Raw genomic sequence first — 18,234 nt, 5'->3', positions numbered from 1 at the left:
CGCTGAAAATCTTCAATGTTTACTCAAGTTTGGGCTTATAGAAGGTAATGTCACAGTTTTTCAATGACCATGGAATTCGGAATCCAGGTAGTTAGTCAATCAATTGTAGCCCTGAAAAAAATTGAAGGAAAAAAAACTACGAATTTTTTAAGAAAATGCTTTTTTTGTGAGAAGGACTCTGAAACGCTGACAAGCGTCAACAAGTAGCTAAAACTATAATTTCTATATGTTTGCATTGCTCGAAATCGCGCGCACTTACAAGGCCCTAAAGCTTTTTGCTGATTTGCAAGGACCCATCTGTAATAAAGATTCCCAAAATAAAGGAATAAATCTCATAGTTTATTAGATATAGTCGTGTAAAGTTTGCTTACCATTTTTACATAAATTATGACCTAAATTTGGAAAGCGCTAAATTTCTCGAATTGGGTCTTTGCGATTTTGTTGAAACTTTGTTCAGCGCAAGGCACTAATGCGCACTATGTGTAGCCGAGAGATTCTCACGAAAAAAAGCCGGCAACAGCAGAATTTCGACTCAAACCTAAAAGGGGCGTGGCACTTTAACCACGTGACATTTACTCCGATCGCCAAAATTTTTTTGCTATATTGTAGATTGATCTATATGTTATACATTCTATGTGTTAAACTTACGATAAAAGCAAAAGTGGGGATACCAGAGAGCTTCAAAGTAGGGTGGTACCGCCAAAAAATAACTGGGTCGAGTCACCTTAACTCTCCTTTTCCACTGCCTTTTGTTCCAAACTTGGTTCCAAACTTTCCGCTCAGCTCAAACACTTGCACCCTGTGATTCGCTGAATCACAAACCATCACATGCCCCTCACTATTAAACGTCAAGTAACAAGGCCAATCAAACTCACCCTCCTTGTTCCCCTCCTTACCGAATTTAAACACAAAATTTCCCTCCAAATCAAACACTTTGATACAGTGTTCACCCACGTCTGAGACTATAAAATATTGCTTCGTGTGGATACAGTGAAAGGGAAGGGACAACGAGCCTTGTTCGCCAAATTTACGTTTGAACTGCCCTTGAGGGGAAAATATCTTAATTAATTTGTTACCTCTATCAGCCACAATAATATCACCATTACTGGTGACAGATAAACCTTCAGGATTCTGAAGCTGGTGAGTAAGGTTTCCTTTGTCACCAAACTTGCTAAGAAACTTACCATTTCCGCTAACACCTGGACCCTGTTGTTATTGCAGTCCGCCACTATAATGTTGCCATTGCTATCAAAAGCTATCCCTGAAGGGCAGTGAAGTTCACCTTGATTACGTCCCGCTCTACCAAACGATCTTAAGTGGGTACCGTCACTACTGAATACCGATACCCTGTGGTTAGTTAACTCAGTTACAGCAATTTCATTTCGATTATTCACTGCCACTCCAAAAGGTCCAGAAAGCTTTCCAACAGACTGACCGTATTCTCCAAAAGATAGCACAGGTCTGAACTGCCTGGTTTGGGTCTTAACCTCAAAGGAACTGGCACGGACATGTTTGCCTTCAAACCCAGTTATTATTTTCTTTTCCTTCTGCACTTGAGTGCTGCGTCTTAATTTTGTTAAAAACAGTTTTTACAGAACCGACCCCCTTAGTGTTCAACATCCTAAGCAGTTCTTTATTTTCAGTAAAATTAAACCGAGGGATACGTTCAACGTCACTTTTACCTTGGGCTCCTTGTTCCTGAAGGATTGTCTCAAATGTTTCATTAAATCCCAGGATTTCAGCGCTGGAGCTTCGTCTCAAAAGTAGTTTACTTTCCTGGATGGCTGACTCAATGATTTGAAGTTGAGTTTCAGCTTCGCCTTTTCTCAACGCGAAACACTCGAGCGATTCTTTCGCTTGGTTATCAACCGCGCCAAAAATGCTCTGCTTCCTCGCTTCAATGATGGCCATCCAGTCTGATCTGCAGTCGCCTGCACTTGGCTTTTTACGTCAGTTACTTGCACCTGAACATCAATGCTGCTTTGGTCGAGTTCGCTGATTTCATTTCTCTTTTCCTCATCTTTCTCGTTAAGCGATTTAATCAGAGACTCCATTTGTAGCCCGTGTTGATTTGCTCCATCTTCCAGAAGCACTTTGGCGTGAAGTGTTAAAACAGAAGAATTGCAAATGGCGACTTTACAATTCTTGCAAAAGAACTTCAGCGCTTCGTTTTCGTGGCGTTTAATCTGGCAAAACGCTGGTCGCCTTAACACGTCTTCAATGTCCTGATCTTGAAAGTCTCTTATCGCCAACACTCGATGTTCTTTATTTGCTCGGATAAGGTTGTGTGACGATATGCACTCTTCACACCAGAACACATAGCACTGGAAACAGTAGAAAGAGTTGGCGCTTCTCTTGTCGCAGTTTCCACATTTCACGCCAGTTGTTTTGCACTGTTTAATGGCCAACACATCCAGGAGGCTGTTTATTCTGAAGTTGGTGGGAAACTCGTTGGGATTTCTACTTCCTGGGATCCTAATTTGTCTGCGACATTCTGGACATGATATGACATCTCGACGTGGACTCATTCGATGAATCCCGTTTAGACATTTATATTAAGACAGAAGCTGTGCAAGCAGGGCAGCTGTTTTGGCTCGGTAAAGGGGTACATACACACAGAACAGGATACTTCATCATGAAGATTATCGAGCAAAGTCTTAATATCCATAATGAAGGACGCGAAGCGAAGGTTTGGAATTCAAAATGATGCAGTTGAGAGGTCATTGAAGTATTTTCTAGTGACGGTATGTTAATGGTATTGTTCGCGCGCGAGCAAATCACGTGAGCAAATCACGTTAACGCGTGCGAGCAAATCACGATTGGTTTTGGTTTTGTTTCATTGGTTCAGAATGTGGCGCGAGTTTTGCTAACCAATCACAGAGCGCAATAAAAAAAAAGCAAACGCGAAATTACTTTAGACACTCAATTGAAAACCCTTCTACTAGTGCAGGAACTTCCGGATTTCAATCTTTGGCAATCTTGGCAAGTCAAAAAGCCTGTATCTCTATAAATCCCGGGTTTCTGCCAACTAAGTATTGCCTTAAAGGGACTATGTCAGCAGGGGGACATGCGCAGTAGAGTCCGTGCGTTGATAGAACCACTTTGAAATCGTTGGCCCAACTTTTTCAAATACCGTCGGAGAGTTCAGGAAACGGAAGCCCTTTTCATCTGCCTGAATCGCGTTCACCTGTGGAAAGTTAGCTAAATATTTTATTTACAAACGGTCCTCAGTAATTACAGAATCTGCTTGTTGCAATATTTCTGAAATCGTTTGCTCTTGGAGCTCTATTAACGTGGATTTGCGATTTCGATTCGCGGCGGCCGTCGTTCTGGCTGCGGCCGAAAAAAAATATACGACAGCAATGGCACAAAACATCATGATAAAGTTTGGCATCGAGGGCATCGAAGGATTTGCCTGGATACTTACTAGTTTTATTAGACCTCGCTTGATCTCGATATTGCTATGAATGCATTGACTTATGATGAGTGTAAATCAGACATGAATACAAATACTGCGTTGATTATTTTGACCACAGGCAGTCCAAGCTCAATATCAGAGAACCGTTGAATTATAAGGATTTGTATGGGAATACAACGGATTTGTGTAAAATAGTAGAAAATAGCAGTATTTTGTCAATAAAGTCAACTTACCATGTTTCTTCTTGTATTTTTTGTCATTTACCAGCTTTTTCAAGCCGATTCGGAGCGATTTCGGTGAGTTAGGGTCATTCTGGTTTCCACTGTTAAGTGTAACGAAAGGCGGTACTCTATTTCAGCCATGCCCGAAGCGTGAAACGGAATAAATCCGTTAAAATCATCTCTGGTGTCCCAATTCCTTCATAGAATCAAAGTAGAGATGAATATCTATCCTTCCAGCGCATTTCCGACTCGATTGAAGCCGTAACACGTTTGCTAGAAAGATTTTCTTTCAAGTCGGCTCGCTTCTGAAATTTCTAAAGACCCGCGGCTAGAACGCCATGGACACATTGAACGTTCGAACAGAACGCTGGGTAACAAAAGTTCCTTTGCACGGGGGGAACAGCGGCCAGTTGTCCAAAGGCAAACAGATTTGTTCGCGGGGTCTCCTCGTGTCCTTTTTGTGAAGACCGTCAAGGGACCATTGTTTCCATCGACAAATCAAAATTACTACCGGACGTGTTTCCCAAATCTAAAGGGCGCGATCTATTCAACCTAAATTTCCGGTAAAGAGTCAAATATGTCGATAACCTGTTGTCCTTTTTCCCGGAAATGTGGAAATTCCGTGAATTTTCTGTTCCATTGGTCATACCATTTCGCCAGATGCTCAGTCCAAGTTTCTTACGGGATTTAAAAATTACACTCGCGTTTTCTGAATAAATTTCACAAGGTTTCACAAGATCCGATACCACGATACCACGATCCCAGAATAAATACAATAAAATGGCAGAAGTACACTTAATAACAAGAAACAATTAACTCTGTAAACGTTCAACCGAAATAACCAGCAACTTGAAAATCTAAGCTTATCAGAAAGATCGGCAATTTTTTTTTCAATTCACACATTCAGCTTAAGCTTAAGAAACTCACCCGGAAAAAAAAATTTTTTTTACCTGCACTCGATGTGGTTTATCAGTCCTACAAGCTGCAAACTTACAAATGATCTGTTGCTCACAAATGAACTGTTGTGTAAAGAGTGACAACGATCGCTATTCCAAGCGTTAATATTTTGTCTTTCTGTCCGTCCGCTTTCTGAACCACTTTTTGGGTCACGCATTCTTGAATACTCCGCTTTTAACGCAGTGGTGACAAAGGCCGTTGGTTTTCCTTGTTCAAGTTCAATTATGTTTCTGCTGGACTGCTGACAAAATATCTGTTCCTGTTCAACAAAGTAATCTTCAATAAATTCTGCTCCAGTTAAATCAACTCTTTTTCGTGTTTACTCACTGCAAAAAAAAGCGAATTATATTTAGTTGCATTTCGATTCTATGGCGGTTTTTGCTCCGATATCCTTCACCGGCCGGCAGTCTATTTCATTTCTTGTTTTGAAACCTCCAATTCAAAGACACTTCCGGTAAAATGTAATATCCAATCAGATTTCGATTTACTGGATTTTGACATTGATTAGCCCAGAGGTCTTGTTTCCTTGGTGCTGACCAAAAGGAACGCAGGCTCTGGGAACGAGTTTGAAGCCAGGAACACACCTGGCGATTTTTTTTCGCCGATTGCGGCGACGTGGCAGTTTTGAAAACTCATGTGATAAAATCGCCCAACCTGATGGGTTGGCTTTACTGGCGATTCACAGCAATAAATGTTGAAAATCGCGAGAACGGGCATACCCAGCGAATTTAATCGTCGATATCTGACATGCAAGATATCGGCGGTTTTATACGCCGATCGCTGAGCTGCGATCGGCGAAAATCGCAATCGCTGCACCGGGCACACCTGGCGATTTTTGCCTTTCGCAGCAATCGACATATAAAATCGCTGTGTCGTTGGCTTTAGGGAGCCTTGTCAATATTTAGTTGGAAGTCGTTGGCTTACTGTCAGACATCTTCTGTTTAGGCATCCTTCGGAGACTTGGACAAAATGTTGGTATTCTAAAGAAGACGCTAGGTTTCTCACACATGTTCATGATCATTTTAAAATACATTGTACCTAGTGTCATTTGCGCGCTGTTACATGAAGAACTTCCTTACATTTTTGGCCAACAGGATTGTAGTAATTCTTCTGACCTCGTTTTCGTGAACGATTTCGATGGGGTGAACTTCAATTATTAGTTTCTTAATGCTAGGGAAGTGAGACCAGACTCCAAGTCCACGGGACGAAAAAGAAATCCACCTTTTGATTGAGGCGAGGAAAATTAAGCCAGTAGTGAATGCGTGTGTTACGGTAATCTACTGGGTATTGAAATGGTCATTTACAGTTCTGTGGATGTATATGGTCACATTTGACATGGAAATAATCTTTACACGTGGACTATACCGAAAAGGCAATTTTTATAATGACATCAGATGGGAACTTGCTATAACTGTCTCTTAATCATCCTACCAAATGGTGTAGGGAACGTAATTATATAAACGAGAGGGACGAAGATTGTTTGGCAAAAGCTGTGTTACAAAAACTTCAAAATACAATGGTGATAACTTGCCAGGAATGACCATCGCAAACCAAGTTGAGTAGCACGCCGTCTGAAATTTGTTTTGCCATGGAACTGATTGCGTTGCAAGTAACACAAAGAGGACAATGTTCATCTACTTTTCACAACGGGATGAGACTCAATAAACATGTCTCAATAGGCCATTTCCGTGTTGCTGTGAACCTCATTGTGAAAGCGAGGCTAAGTGCAAAGCTTTTCATATGAAAATTAGTTTTGTTTGCATATGAATGAAAACTAATTTTTATAACAAAAACTTAGCACTTAGCCTCGCTTTTACAACGAGGTTCGAAGTATATTCGTCAGTCGGTAGTTCTGCTTTCCTTGTCGTATCCGTATTTGTTAGAAACCCGCAATTTCAAGAGCTGCATCTCGGCGTTAGGGACGAAGCTCACCATCTACAACCTGCTTTTAGCACCGTGATCGAAAAAGTACGCTAATATCACCACGATGAAATTTATTTTGTTAAAATGCTTTTTGTACTCCCGTATTGATCATCAATTCTTATCACTAAGGCAAACTTGTATCCATGACCTTTAACGAAGAAATAAAAGAAATACTCAGCAAGATCTTGTTATTGTGCGGACGAAAGGAGATAAACTGGCATCAAAGGGACCGCTTGTAAGATGTTGCTAAATAAACAGTTGAAGATAAAGAACGGACCGCAAATTCATGATACCTGGAAAATGAAGTAGGCAGCAAGCCTGTGAACCGGTGTAAAAACAGGCTAATGTGAGCCTCACCAAATTAAGCAGACCTCTTTTAGCTTCAGTTCACCACATGTGCACTTCCCCAAATATCGTCTATCTTTATGGATTAGAACTGAAACTCGTAAGCTTGTGCATTTGCTCCCACAATTTCGTTCCCAGGGCTGTCTTTGCTTTCAAGGAATGGCGGCTCGGCCGAATGAGACCGTTGAATGTCGGGACTAAGTCGTTGTTCCGATGCTGAGCCGCTGTTGGTGTTTTTTTTTTTTCGAATTCCATAAGAACGGAGAACTAATGCTGATAACCTGGATATTGGAAACGGCTGCGTTCATTTAACGCCACGAGAGGAGGGTCCTGAACAGGTAAAATTAGGAACCGAGATTTGTCCATTTTGCACTGGAAAAATGGGAATTGACACAATGGGAATGGGATGTGATCACGGGAACTGGGAAATATCACCTTGAAGCTGAGAATGTGAACATCTTTTATCCCCTGTTGTTAATCAAAGGCTTTTGTGAGCCAACTCGTAAATGCGGAAGTGAACAGTGGTAACCGTAACGCAGAATTCACACCAAACTGCGCTACAAGGATTCGTGGGCGCCATACGGGAATGAAGTGTTGCGTAAAAGGTAAAGAACATTGTTCGCATTGTGTTAAATGGTTGGCTTAGGAGTCGAAATGTCAATCTCATTTAACAAGAAAACCATAATGGCTTAATAAGCGGCCTCATTTATTCCTCATTTAGGCCTCACGCTACGCCGCCTTGATTTTTTTTTTTTTTTTTTTTTTTTTTGCGGTTCGCCTCACCGAGATGGGCTCCGGAATAATTTAGGGCCATGGTCCCTAAACTTTTAACACTTTTCGTAAGTTTTGTATTTTTGAGGTAAGTTTATATTTTGAAAACTGTTTGGAGTCTTAAGAGTGGTAGGCTTTCAAAAGCGAAAAAGAAGAAACTTTTTTTCTATCGATCTTAAAGTAAACCTGAACCCGAGCCCTCCGACTCGTAGAGATTAATTTTTCTCTTTAATAATTATCTCCGCTGTCTAACTATCTGGCACCCGTGCGCGTTGCGCAATAATTTTAACAGCCAAAATGACTTCGGACCGCCAGAGAAAAATAACCGAATGAGCTAGCTAAAAGGTAATAAACTAGTGGCTTTGAGCGTACGTTGAGTATAAAGGGTACTGCATAGAGCCTGCGACACCCCTTTGATGTATGTTAGAGCCACGGCGGTCGACGGTATTGTAGAAGCAAGTTCTTTTCTGGTTGTTTGTTTCTTGGTTTTGGTGCTGTTTTTCACAAATTCCTCACTGTACGTCCCAGGAGCCGGGCATTTGTCCGCCCCAGAGCAGGGTGGGCTCAGTCAAATGACACATAATTAAATAAGCTTAGGGTGGGAGTACACCTGAAAGCCGTTTTCACGCCGCTTAAAATCGGTCAAATGGAAATATCTTGTTCGCATTTCAAGCAATACAAAAAGCCTCCATTCATTACACAAATTAATGTTTTGGGGTGTTTTATGAATTTTGGGGTGATTTTTAGGTATATTTGGAAGGAAATAATTTTTCTTGAAGCAGGATTGGTAAAATTAAAAGAAATAAAAAAATGTTGAAGATTAAGGGATGTTTTAAAATTAGAATTTGTAGTTAATAATTAATAGACGGATACCAGCGTCTTTCCCTCCCATGTGGGACTCATTTTCTTCCTGTTTTGTTTTATTATCCCTGAAAAGCCCCTTTGGGGAGAGGACAATAAAGTATATTACTATTATTATTATTATTATTATTATTATTATTATTATTATTATTATTATTATTTATTATTATTGTTATTATTATTATTATTATTATTATTATTATGCGCAGTAAAACTATCTGTATGCACCGTATAAGAAGCACCACAGGGCGCGTAGCGTAACCTGTGAGCCAAGCGAAACTTAATAGCACGTGAATCGATCAATATAATACAGACATGTATAAAAATATAAAATATATAAAAATATATAAAAGCCATAGTCTAATAATATAAAATATATAAAAATATCTAAAAGCCATAGTTTATATAAAAATGTATAAAAGTCATAGCTCGTCTATTCATGGCTGGTCTATCAATCTTGGTATACTAAAACAACATGTTACTACTTTGAAAGTTCTTACAATGTTCAGCGTCGCCAATAAAACCGCCTTTTGCATTCTCTCTAGGACTTGAGTAGTCTGTCGCCCAACTAGTGATCGCACACTAATCTCTGTCTCTTTCGACCAGCCGCCTAGCACATCCATGATAATGTTATACTGGTGCACCTCATATCCTTTATATTGCTCCTTCAGTTCCCACCTCAAGGGACCATACTTCCTGGTTTTCTCCTCGCTCTTCTCCTCTCGGTTACTAATCCATGGACAACTCATCTCTATGGTCATGACTTTCTTGCTCTCATGATTCACAACCCTCGCATCGACCAGGTTGGCTCGCACCTCCTGATGATCTGCGTACACAGGTACATCCCACCACGCTTCTACTTGTTCTGACTTGTACACCGGCTTTGGCATCACTGGCGAGTACCATGGTGGTACTTCCTCAAGAAGATCTTGGTCACGTAGGAGCTCGTAGAACAGGACTTTTAAAGCCATGTTATGTCTGAGCAAATACTTGTTCTGAGCTAGTGCAGAACACCCGGCCAGAATGTGCGGGACACTTTCTTGGGCATGACCACATAGCCTACACTTCACATCCCCGGGACAACTCGTATGTGTCTTCTTACTAGAGTATAGCTTTGTGGGCAAAAGTTGCTCGTACAGTTCAAATACACCGGCAATAGTGTGCGAGGGACATGAACTCCATTGATTCAGCCAACTGAAACACTCATTCTTGCACAGCTGTAAATCGGACTTCCTCTCAGCGAGCAACTTTCCCTGCCATTCTAGTCCACGTATTTCCTTCTCAAACTTCTTCTCCACACATTCTTTCAATACTTCCTTGACACGGTACGATGGGATGATCCCCCCGTTGCTCATAGCACCGACAGGATCTGGGTGATTAAGGTGTAAGTTGACGCCCAGATCCTCCGCAAACTTTGCAGCATCTTTAACTAACGAACTATGCCCCAGTAACTCAGCTCTCTCCTCGAACTCCCTCACCATTTCCATCGCCAGATCTTTCTTCTCATACAATCTAACCGCTGCTTTGATCTTGGTCGCTTTATACTCTGTTTCTACCGCACGTAAGCCTCTCCCGCCCTTTTCTCTTGGGAGGTACAACAGGGACGTAGAGCCACCAGGGTGTTTCCCGCCGTTCTCCACAATAATCTTGCGCGCTTCCCTGTCTATGGTTTTCAAATCTGTAACCGGCCAGCGCTGAGTCCACATCATGTAACCCAACACAGGCAGGGCAAATTGATTAGATGTCACCACCCGATTATAGTCTGAGAGGGGACTGGACCAGATGACTGACAATCGGCGCAGGTACTCTCTTGCTGCCAACTCAAGTGCCATCTTCTCTTCCTAAACTAAGGTTTCAAGAACACCCAGAAACTTGTACGTTCTGCCTTCCTCAAGAGTTGGTAGCCTTTCTTCAGCTAGGTCTCTTCCGAAAGTCTCCTGGGAGTGGACCCCTCTCCTTATATGGACAACTGCACATTTCCTTGGGTTCCATTGAAGTCCGATGTCTTCCATAGCAGCTTGTGTCGACTCCAGAACACGATTCAGCTTACTTTAGGACGCAGCAAATACCTTGAGATCATCAATATACAACAAATCAGTTACTCTGGCGCTTATCGGTGTCGATAGCTTGTATCCCTCGGAGGCGCTAATCTTCCAGGCAACGGGGTTCAAACAGATCGTAAACAGCCTTGGGCAGAGCGCATCTCCCTGTGGTAAACCCTTCTTAAACACAATCGGCTCAGAGACTTCCTGTCCATGCGCCGTGTTAGCCACGATTCTCGTATTCCAGCTATTACTCAACTTACAGATCACCTCACACAACCACTTTGGGAACCTATGCAGCACCATCATCTCACCTAACCACTCATGATCTACCGAGTCGTATGCCTTCTTCACATCAACCCATGCCATACTCAAATTACGCCTTCTTCTCTGACAATCCAATGTCACCACCCTATCAATCAATAGGTTATCTACCGTTCCACTACAGCCCTTCTTAGCACCCCTCTGTGACCCTTTCATCAAGCCATGCTCTCCGACATGCTGATCTGTAGGACCAAGCAGACACGAAGTGAACCACTTGTAACAAGTATTCAAACAGGTGATTGGTCTTTGGTTGTCACTGGTGAACTCCCCCGGTTTTGGTATCAATGTTGTTTTTCCTTCAGCGAACCAGGATGGATACTCATGGTCGCTTCTCGTGATCGCTTCAAATGACCGAGCTACACCCTCGTGTAGCGCATGCGCGCGCTTCCACCAGAAATTAACCAGCTTGTCCGACCCCGGGGCACTCCAATTCTTCTTTCTTTTCAACACACTTACTGCTTCAGTGGTTTCTAGTGTCCAGGCCTCATCCGTCGGTGCTAAAAATCGCTTGCCTCACCTCGTCCAGCCACGCAGCCCTACTATTCCCAGTTCCCTCTCCTTCCCATAATCCTCTCCAAAACGAACTCGCCTCTTCGATACTACCAAACCTCTCTCTCTCCTCTTCACGAGTGTTTCCGCTGGCTCCATCATACTTGGCACGATCACACTCTTCGTTCTTGGCTAGCATCTCTTTCATATTGGCATACACTTGCCTTGCATCACCTTTAAACTGTTGGTTTATAACCCTCGCTTCTTCGTTTTTCTTTTTCCTGCCAAAAGCTCTCTTCAACTTCCTCAACGCGCATTTCTGTCGTTCCATGTAGTTCACAAGTGAAGGTATGGATAACGCTTTGCAGTCTTCTTGTAGGATCTCTCTATTCCTTTTCCCTCTTTTCGTCAGTTTTCTGTTTTCTTTCAGGCGGTCAATTTCCGCTTTGGCGATTGAGATCTTTTTCCGAATGGATCCCGCCATTTCCTCGTAAACTATTTGCCACTTTGATCTTTTACGCTTGTGGTTTGACGATCTGTTTGACCCTTGTTTTTTCCACCCCTTGTACAAAAGAAATGCCGTGACAACAGAATAAAGCACACAATTTGCAATCCAAAGATAACTAAATGGATTGTCCGTTGGGGATACTTTGCATTGCTTCATTAACTCCATTATCACATTGTTAATATCTTCAGGGTCACCACTTGTTGACTTTCCTTTTGTTCGTGTGTCAATAGAACGGTTTCTAAAAGCTCGCATGTATCTAAGCTGAGGGTGTTAGGCTATTCATCCGGCACAGGTTCACGTTCTTCCATATGCAAATTCTAGTCTTCTGTATTTGCATTCTGAAAACACTCGACAGATTCTTTGTTCCTTCCGCGCTCTCTTGTTGCAATACTTTTGCTTATTTTCTGTCCAACATCCCCTAATGTTTTCTCCAGGTTTGCCGCTTGGTCCCTTAGATTCTGCTCCGAGAGATTGAGATAACCATAGCCCTTCTCTTCCCAGAGCCCTTTCATGATCCGCATATAGCCTTTCCTTCCCTCATTGTCAAAGCGCGGTGGATTTTCCGAGTTTACCAATAACTGGGCCTGCTTTTTACATTCCAGAATGTCACTGTTCGCTGCCTCAGTCCACTTTATCCTCCCGTTTATTCGCTGTAGTCGCTCCCGCGCTCCATTACCCGCCATGATGGTCTCAAAATTGATAAACTCAAAATCAAAACTAAACAATTAAGTAAATTCGCTTGTTCAGAGACACCGAACCGTCCTGCAGTCCGCCAGACAACTTCACAAGTATTTACCATACTTCTCTGTATGCATTTTAGTGCTCTGAACTTGGCTTACTTTAAGTTGTAAGGAATTTTATCATTATCATTATCATTATCATTATCATTATCATTATCATTATCATTATCATTATCATTATCATTATTTAAATTATTGTTATTATTATTATTATTATTATTATTATTATTATTATTATTATTATTATTATTGAATGAGTGAGCATTGTGTAGCTTGGAAAATGGTGAGCTTTAATATATAAAAAGGAATTGTCTGAATATCTTGGCTTTTTTCTGGACTGAAAGGTAAACTTGGATTACATCCATTGACATTCCAGGATAATAATGCTAGACTCTTTAATAGCCTCCCAGAAACTTTTAGAAAATGCAAAAATTACAGTACTTTCCTGAGACTGTCCAAGACTTTACTACGCTTTAATATTTGCTTACTTGTTTTTCGATTTTCCATAATCTACATACTAGGTAATTTAACATAAAAAGCAATAAATATTCGATTTGTCTATTTTTTTTTTTTGCTTGGTTAATTTTGCTAGACTGACAATACGATTAGGAACACTTCATAATGTAAATTTAGCAATCAAGTAGTGATTATTGGCTGATATATATATTTTTTATTTTCTTTCTCATTTCTTCTTTTATCTCAAAAGATTGAAGTCCAAATGCAGAAACAAAAGTTTCATTCCCACTCCAAATTGACCATCATCAAACATAATTACACGTCACACGCATTTAAGAACAAACGTTACCATTTATTTACACCTCACTTTATGGTATATTACAAATCTACTTGCAAGTAAATATTAATTTACTTATGTCATAAAACATTCTGTATCTTGTGATGTTAATTTCATTACCTTGACATGCTAAAAACATACAAAAGAGTTAATCAGTTGACAATATTTTTGTAGAACATATTTATTTAAATTACTAGCTTCACCCTACAATGTGCTAGTTTTCTTAAGCCAACTGTTTAACAAGATTAAGCTCCTTACACAGTAATATAAGAGACAATAAATTTAAGGAATAATCGTGGCCTTTTGAGCCCTCAAAAAACGTTCAATTAACAAAATCCATTTTATAAGCAAAACATTATTGTTCCGTAATACAGTATTAATATATAATGTAGATATAGTAGAATGCAAGAAGTGTTATAACAATCTTAGTTTTGAAAACCCCACAACACATTCATTTACAAAATCTCAATCAAACAAAAGACATCACTTAAGATGTAACCTGCTACTGGCCTCTAGAAAACGATACAAATATATAATTATTTCTCAAAATAGTCTTCTTACAAAAATTCAGAAATTTCTGAATCAACAGTGAGTATTTGATTGATATTGATATCATAGGTGAGATATCAAATGAGCTCAAATATCTGGATTCGGTGGTTCGAGAAGTCAGACACAACTATCCTTCCATCACTAAGATTTACTGTAGATACTAGCCGATCAAACTCTCCTTTCCCACTACCTTTTGTTCCAAACTTTGTTACAAACTTTCCGCTCAGCTCGAAGACCTGAACCCTGTCATTCCATGAATCACAAACCATCACATGCCCATCTCTGTTAACCGACAAGTAACCAGCACAATTGAACTCACCCTCCTTGTTGCCCTTCTTACCGAATTTAAACACAAAATTTCCCTCCAGATCAAACACTTTGATACAGTGTTCACCTATGTCTGAGACTATAAAATATTGCACCGTCTGGATACAGTGATAGGGACGGGAGAAAGAGCCTTGTCCGCCAAATTTACGTTTGAACTGCCCACGAGGGGAAAATATCTTAATTAATTTGTTACCTTGATCAGCCACAATAATATCGCCGTTACTCGTGACAGATAAACCTGAAGGATTGTGAAGCTGGTGATCAAGGATTCCTTTCTCACCAAACTTGGTAAGAAACTCGCCATTCCTACTGAACACTTGGACCCTGTTATTATTATGGTCCGCCACTACAATGTTACCATTGTTATCAAAAGCTATCCCTGTAGGGCAGTGAAATTCACCTTTATTTCGTCCCTGTCTACCAAACGATCTTAGGTGGGTACCGTCACTACTGAATACCGATACCCTGTGGTTATTTAAGTCAGTGACTGCTATTTCATTTCGATTATTCACTGCAACTCCACATGGTGTATTAAGCTTTCCAACAGACTCACCGTATTCTCCAAAAGATAGCACAGGTCTGAAGAGTCTGATTTGGGTCTTAACCTCAAAATAACTGCCACGGACATGTTTTCCTTCAAACGCAGTAATTGCTTTACCGTTTTCTTTTCCTTGTGCACGTGATTGCTGTGTCTTAATTTCGTTAAACACAGTTTTTAAAGAACCGACCTCCTTAGTGTTTAACATGTTAAGTAGTTCTTTATTTTCAGTAAAATTAAACCGAGGGATACGTTCAAAGTCACTTTTACCTTGGGCTTCTTGTTCCTGAAGGATCGTGTCAAATGTTTCATTAAATCCCAGGATTTCAGCGCTGGAACTTCGTCTCAAAAGTTGTCTGGTTTCCTCGATGGCTGATTTAATGACATGAAGTTGATTTTCAGCTTCGCCTTTTCTCAGCGCGAAACACTCGAGCGAATCTTTCGCTTGGTTATCAACTGCGCCAAAAATGTCCTGCTTCCTCGCTTCAATGATTGCCATCATCTGATCTGCAGTCGCCTGCACTTTGCTTTTTACGTCAGATACTTGCACCTGAACATCAATGCTGCTTTGGTCGAGTTCGCTGATTTCATTTCTCTTTTCCTCTGCTATCTCGTCTAGCGATTTAATCAGAGACTCCATTCGTAGCCTGTGTTCATTTGCTCGATCTTCCAGAAGTACTTTGGTGTGACCTTCGTGCTCTGTTAAAGCACAAGCGTTGCAAATGGCAACTTTACATTTCTTGCAAAAGAACTTCAGCGCTTCGTTTTCGTGGTGTTTAATCTGGCAAAACGCTGGTCGCTTTAGCACGTCTTCAATGTCCTGATCTTGAAAATCTTTTATCGCCAGCACTCAATGTTCTTTATTTGCTCGGATGATATTATGTCCCCCGATACAGTTTTCACACCAGAAGAAGCAACACTGGAAACAGTAGAAACAGTTGGCGCTTCTCTTGTCGCAGTTTCCACATTTTGCGCCAGTTGTGTTGCACTCTTTAATGGCTAACACATGCAGGAGGCTGTTTATTCTGAAGTTGGTGGGAAACTCGCTGGGATTTCCAGTTCCTGGGATCCTGATTTCCTTGCGACATTCTGGACATGATATGATATCTTGTCTTGGACTCGCTCGATGAATCCCGTTCAGACATTTAAGACAGAAGCTATGCAAGCAAGGCAGCTGTTTTGGCTCGGTAAAGGGGCACATACACACAGAACAGGATACTTCATCATGAAGATTATCGAGCAAAGTCTTAATATCCATAGTGAAGGACGCGAAGCGAAGGTTTGGAATTCAAAATGATGCAGTTGAGAGATGAATGAAGTTTGTCTGTTGACGGGATGTTATTTCTTATCAGGCTTATAATACCGGTATTGACGAATCACAGATCTAGAGCGGTGATTGCAATGTTTTGACGTGACGTCGTATAAGAATGGTGTCAAAAATATCCTGATTTTCTAGGAATTGTTTATGCGACCAAGAGAGCATGACCTTTTAAGAAGCTGTCAAGATGTTTTCACATCAGACTGCCTTAGGCCAATGTTTGAGAGATTCACTAATTTTCTGCGTCTGTTTCTCTTTACACTCGTGAGGTTCTAGATCCTTTCATTAAAGTTGGCTTTCTTTTTGCCCCAGCAGGGGCATAAATAAGACTTTTTGAAGTCAACCGAGAAAAGGTTTTAATTTCCAATATCACGCTGTCGAAACACGGAATGAAATCGAGCTTCTTGAAATCTAAACAATCTTTTTAGTGTCTACGAAAGCTCGTTTGGTAGAAATCCGTTTGTGGTTGAACGAAATGATTGTTCAGCTATCGTTTACTTTCTAGCATGTAAACAAAACCTTTCGGTGGGGAGTCGGGTGAAAAGAAAAGCCCCTCTCCGGGTGGCCTTTCTTCTCGACCGGTTAGTGCACAATACTACATTGAATTGGCTTTCCAGGGCATGTATGTAACTCAAATTTGTTCTCTATTTGTTTTATTATTTATTGCTGATTAGACCATTAACAGCATAGGTTCCGGTGCTTTTATTTTCCCTATGCAAAAAACCGTTCCTGATTTTTACTATAGTGTATGTAAGACTTCACAAGCTTTTGTTATGTGCCGCTTTGTCTTCGATATTTTCTGAGACATAAAATAAAAGTTATGTGTGTTCGAAGCACAAACCGGAGCAAAAAGGGAAATCATTCTAAATATCGCATTTTTCAGCATTTTGCACGTGTGGTTTTGATGTTAAAAATCAAGGGAGTTGTAGCCTGTTTGAAGGTTTCTTTTTAAGTTCCAACTTTTAAGGGTTGAGGTGTCGAAATAAGATTCCTACAAAAGGTTCGTCCTGTGTGTTTCGACGCAGCCACTTCATTCAGTTGCCATATAAAAAGTATATCTAAACAAAACCATAAATATTTTTTTTGTAACAAGCCAAAAGATGATAAAAATCCGAAACCCTGAATTTTTCAAAACCACAGCGTCAAGATGTTTAGAGATGCCGGATGTTTTACAACTGGCCTGGATCCAGGATCAGTAAAATACTTGACCGACGGCACGACTGATCCTTACGGCAGTAAAACAGACGAAACTAAAAAAGTTGGATATAGGCCTGGAATTGAAAACGCATCATTCTGTAATCATTTCCAGCTTCTACTCTCTTGTGGACGGTAGACAAAGTGCCGAAAAACCTAGTGTAAATACAAACACTTTTTTTAAAGCATGTTTTCGAGACGTTAATAACAGAGGGATTTGACAGCATATCAGTGTGGGCATGGCCTCTGAATCTGATATGAAGGAACTTCAGATATCTTTTTTTCAATTATTTTTTTAAAAATTCTACAACGGCGGGGAAATCGACGAGCGGGCACTTTATTCTGCCTGACTATTTTCGACATGACAAAAAAGGAGGGAATTGACAGCATATCAGTGTGGGCATGGCCTCTGAATCTGATATCAAGTGACTTCAAACACTTTTTTTTATATAAATTTTATTAACAAATTCTATAACGGCGGGGAAATCGACAAGAGAACACTGTCCTGCCTTACTATTTTCGAGATGACAAAAACGAAGGGAATTGAAAACATGGTAGTGTGGGCAAGGCATGAAAAAGTGCCTGTCGTATTTGCTCTGGTAATTTCATTTGAAGTAGCTTCAAACACATTTAGTTTATTTATTTTTGGTTTTATTTTACAAATTAGCAAATGGCGGGAAAACAGACAAGAGGACATTGTGTCCTGCCTTACTAGACCTACCTACCCAACCCATCCCCAAAGTAAGACTGAATTTAAAACAATCCAAACCAATAAATTGGGCAAAAATATCAAACTGAAATCAAAAATTAAACGTAAGATCAGCTAGAGTGCTACGCTAAGTTCGTTTGTTGTCTGCATCAAACAGGCAAGAAAAATACGGACGGAAAAATAAACTTTTTCCAGTTAGTTCAAGAT

The 18,234-nt window shown here is 40.5% G+C and overlaps 6 protein-coding genes and 1 pseudogene across 7 annotated transcripts in view; 2 read left to right on the top strand and 5 right to left on the bottom strand.

Annotated features, from left to right (window-relative positions):
• The window catches only part of LOC146461380 (uncharacterized), a 51,044-nt gene extending 34,922 nt beyond the window's left edge, over nucleotides 1–16,122 (bottom strand). Inside the window, exons 1-2 of the mRNA XM_085086984.1 lie at nucleotides 13,919–16,122; nucleotides 13,867–13,878 (exon numbers count right to left, since the gene is read on the bottom strand). Of these exons, the coding sequence (XP_084943110.1) occupies nucleotides 14,019–15,446 (1,428 nt within the window). The 5' untranslated portion in view covers nucleotides 15,447–16,122 and the 3' untranslated portion in view covers nucleotides 13,867–13,878; nucleotides 13,919–14,018. The remainder of the gene's footprint in view (nucleotides 1–13,866; nucleotides 13,879–13,918) is intronic.
• The window catches only part of LOC146461375 (uncharacterized), a 92,313-nt gene that overhangs the window by 26,591 nt on the left and 47,488 nt on the right, over nucleotides 1–18,234 (top strand). The gene's annotated exons all lie outside the window — the stretch shown is intronic.
• Nucleotides 1–18,234, top strand: part of LOC146461378 (uncharacterized) — a 69,134-nt gene that overhangs the window by 24,919 nt on the left and 25,981 nt on the right. Inside the window, exon 4 of one of the 2 annotated variants that reach the window (XM_085087012.1) lies at nucleotides 5,771–5,868. The exons of the other annotated variant lie outside the window; for it this stretch is intronic. Within the exon in view, the coding sequence (XP_084943138.1) occupies nucleotides 5,771–5,828 (58 nt within the window). The 3' untranslated portion in view covers nucleotides 5,829–5,868. The remainder of the gene's footprint in view (nucleotides 1–5,770; nucleotides 5,869–18,234) is intronic. 2 annotated transcript variants of the gene reach the window in all.
• On the bottom strand, nucleotides 721–2,683 carry LOC146461382 (E3 ubiquitin-protein ligase TRIM71-like; annotated as a pseudogene).
• On the bottom strand, nucleotides 8,934–10,335 carry LOC146461381 (uncharacterized). Its single transcript, XM_085086960.1, has one exon. The coding sequence runs from the start codon at nucleotides 10,326–10,328 to the stop codon at nucleotides 8,934–8,936; it is 1,395 nt and encodes a 464-aa protein (XP_084943086.1). The 5' UTR covers nucleotides 10,329–10,335.
• The window catches only part of LOC146461372 (uncharacterized), a 68,050-nt gene continuing 63,202 nt past the window's right edge, over nucleotides 13,387–18,234 (bottom strand). The window contains exon 2 of the mRNA XM_085087004.1: nucleotides 13,387–13,856. The gene's annotated coding sequence lies outside the window, so the exon portion shown is untranslated. The remainder of the gene's footprint in view (nucleotides 13,857–18,234) is intronic.
• Nucleotides 13,387–18,234, bottom strand: part of LOC146461377 (E3 ubiquitin-protein ligase TRIM71-like) — a 39,688-nt gene continuing 34,840 nt past the window's right edge. Inside the window, exon 2 of the mRNA XM_085086988.1 lies at nucleotides 13,387–13,441. The gene's annotated coding sequence lies outside the window, so the exon portion shown is untranslated. The remainder of the gene's footprint in view (nucleotides 13,442–18,234) is intronic.

This window comes from Pavona decussata, unplaced genomic scaffold (genome assembly GCF_977016875.1).
Source record: "Pavona decussata unplaced genomic scaffold, jaPavDecu1.1 SCAFFOLD_199, whole genome shotgun sequence".
Lineage (NCBI taxonomy): Eukaryota > Metazoa > Cnidaria > Anthozoa > Scleractinia > Agariciidae > Pavona > Pavona decussata.
This window is presented reverse-complemented; position numbering and strand designations above follow the sequence as displayed.

What these genes read in the sequence shown, in the direction of transcription:
- LOC146461381 (XM_085086960.1), bottom strand. Translation starts at nt 10,328, where the DNA reads ATGGCACTTGAGTTGGCAGCAAGAGAGTACCTGCGCCGATTGTCAGTC.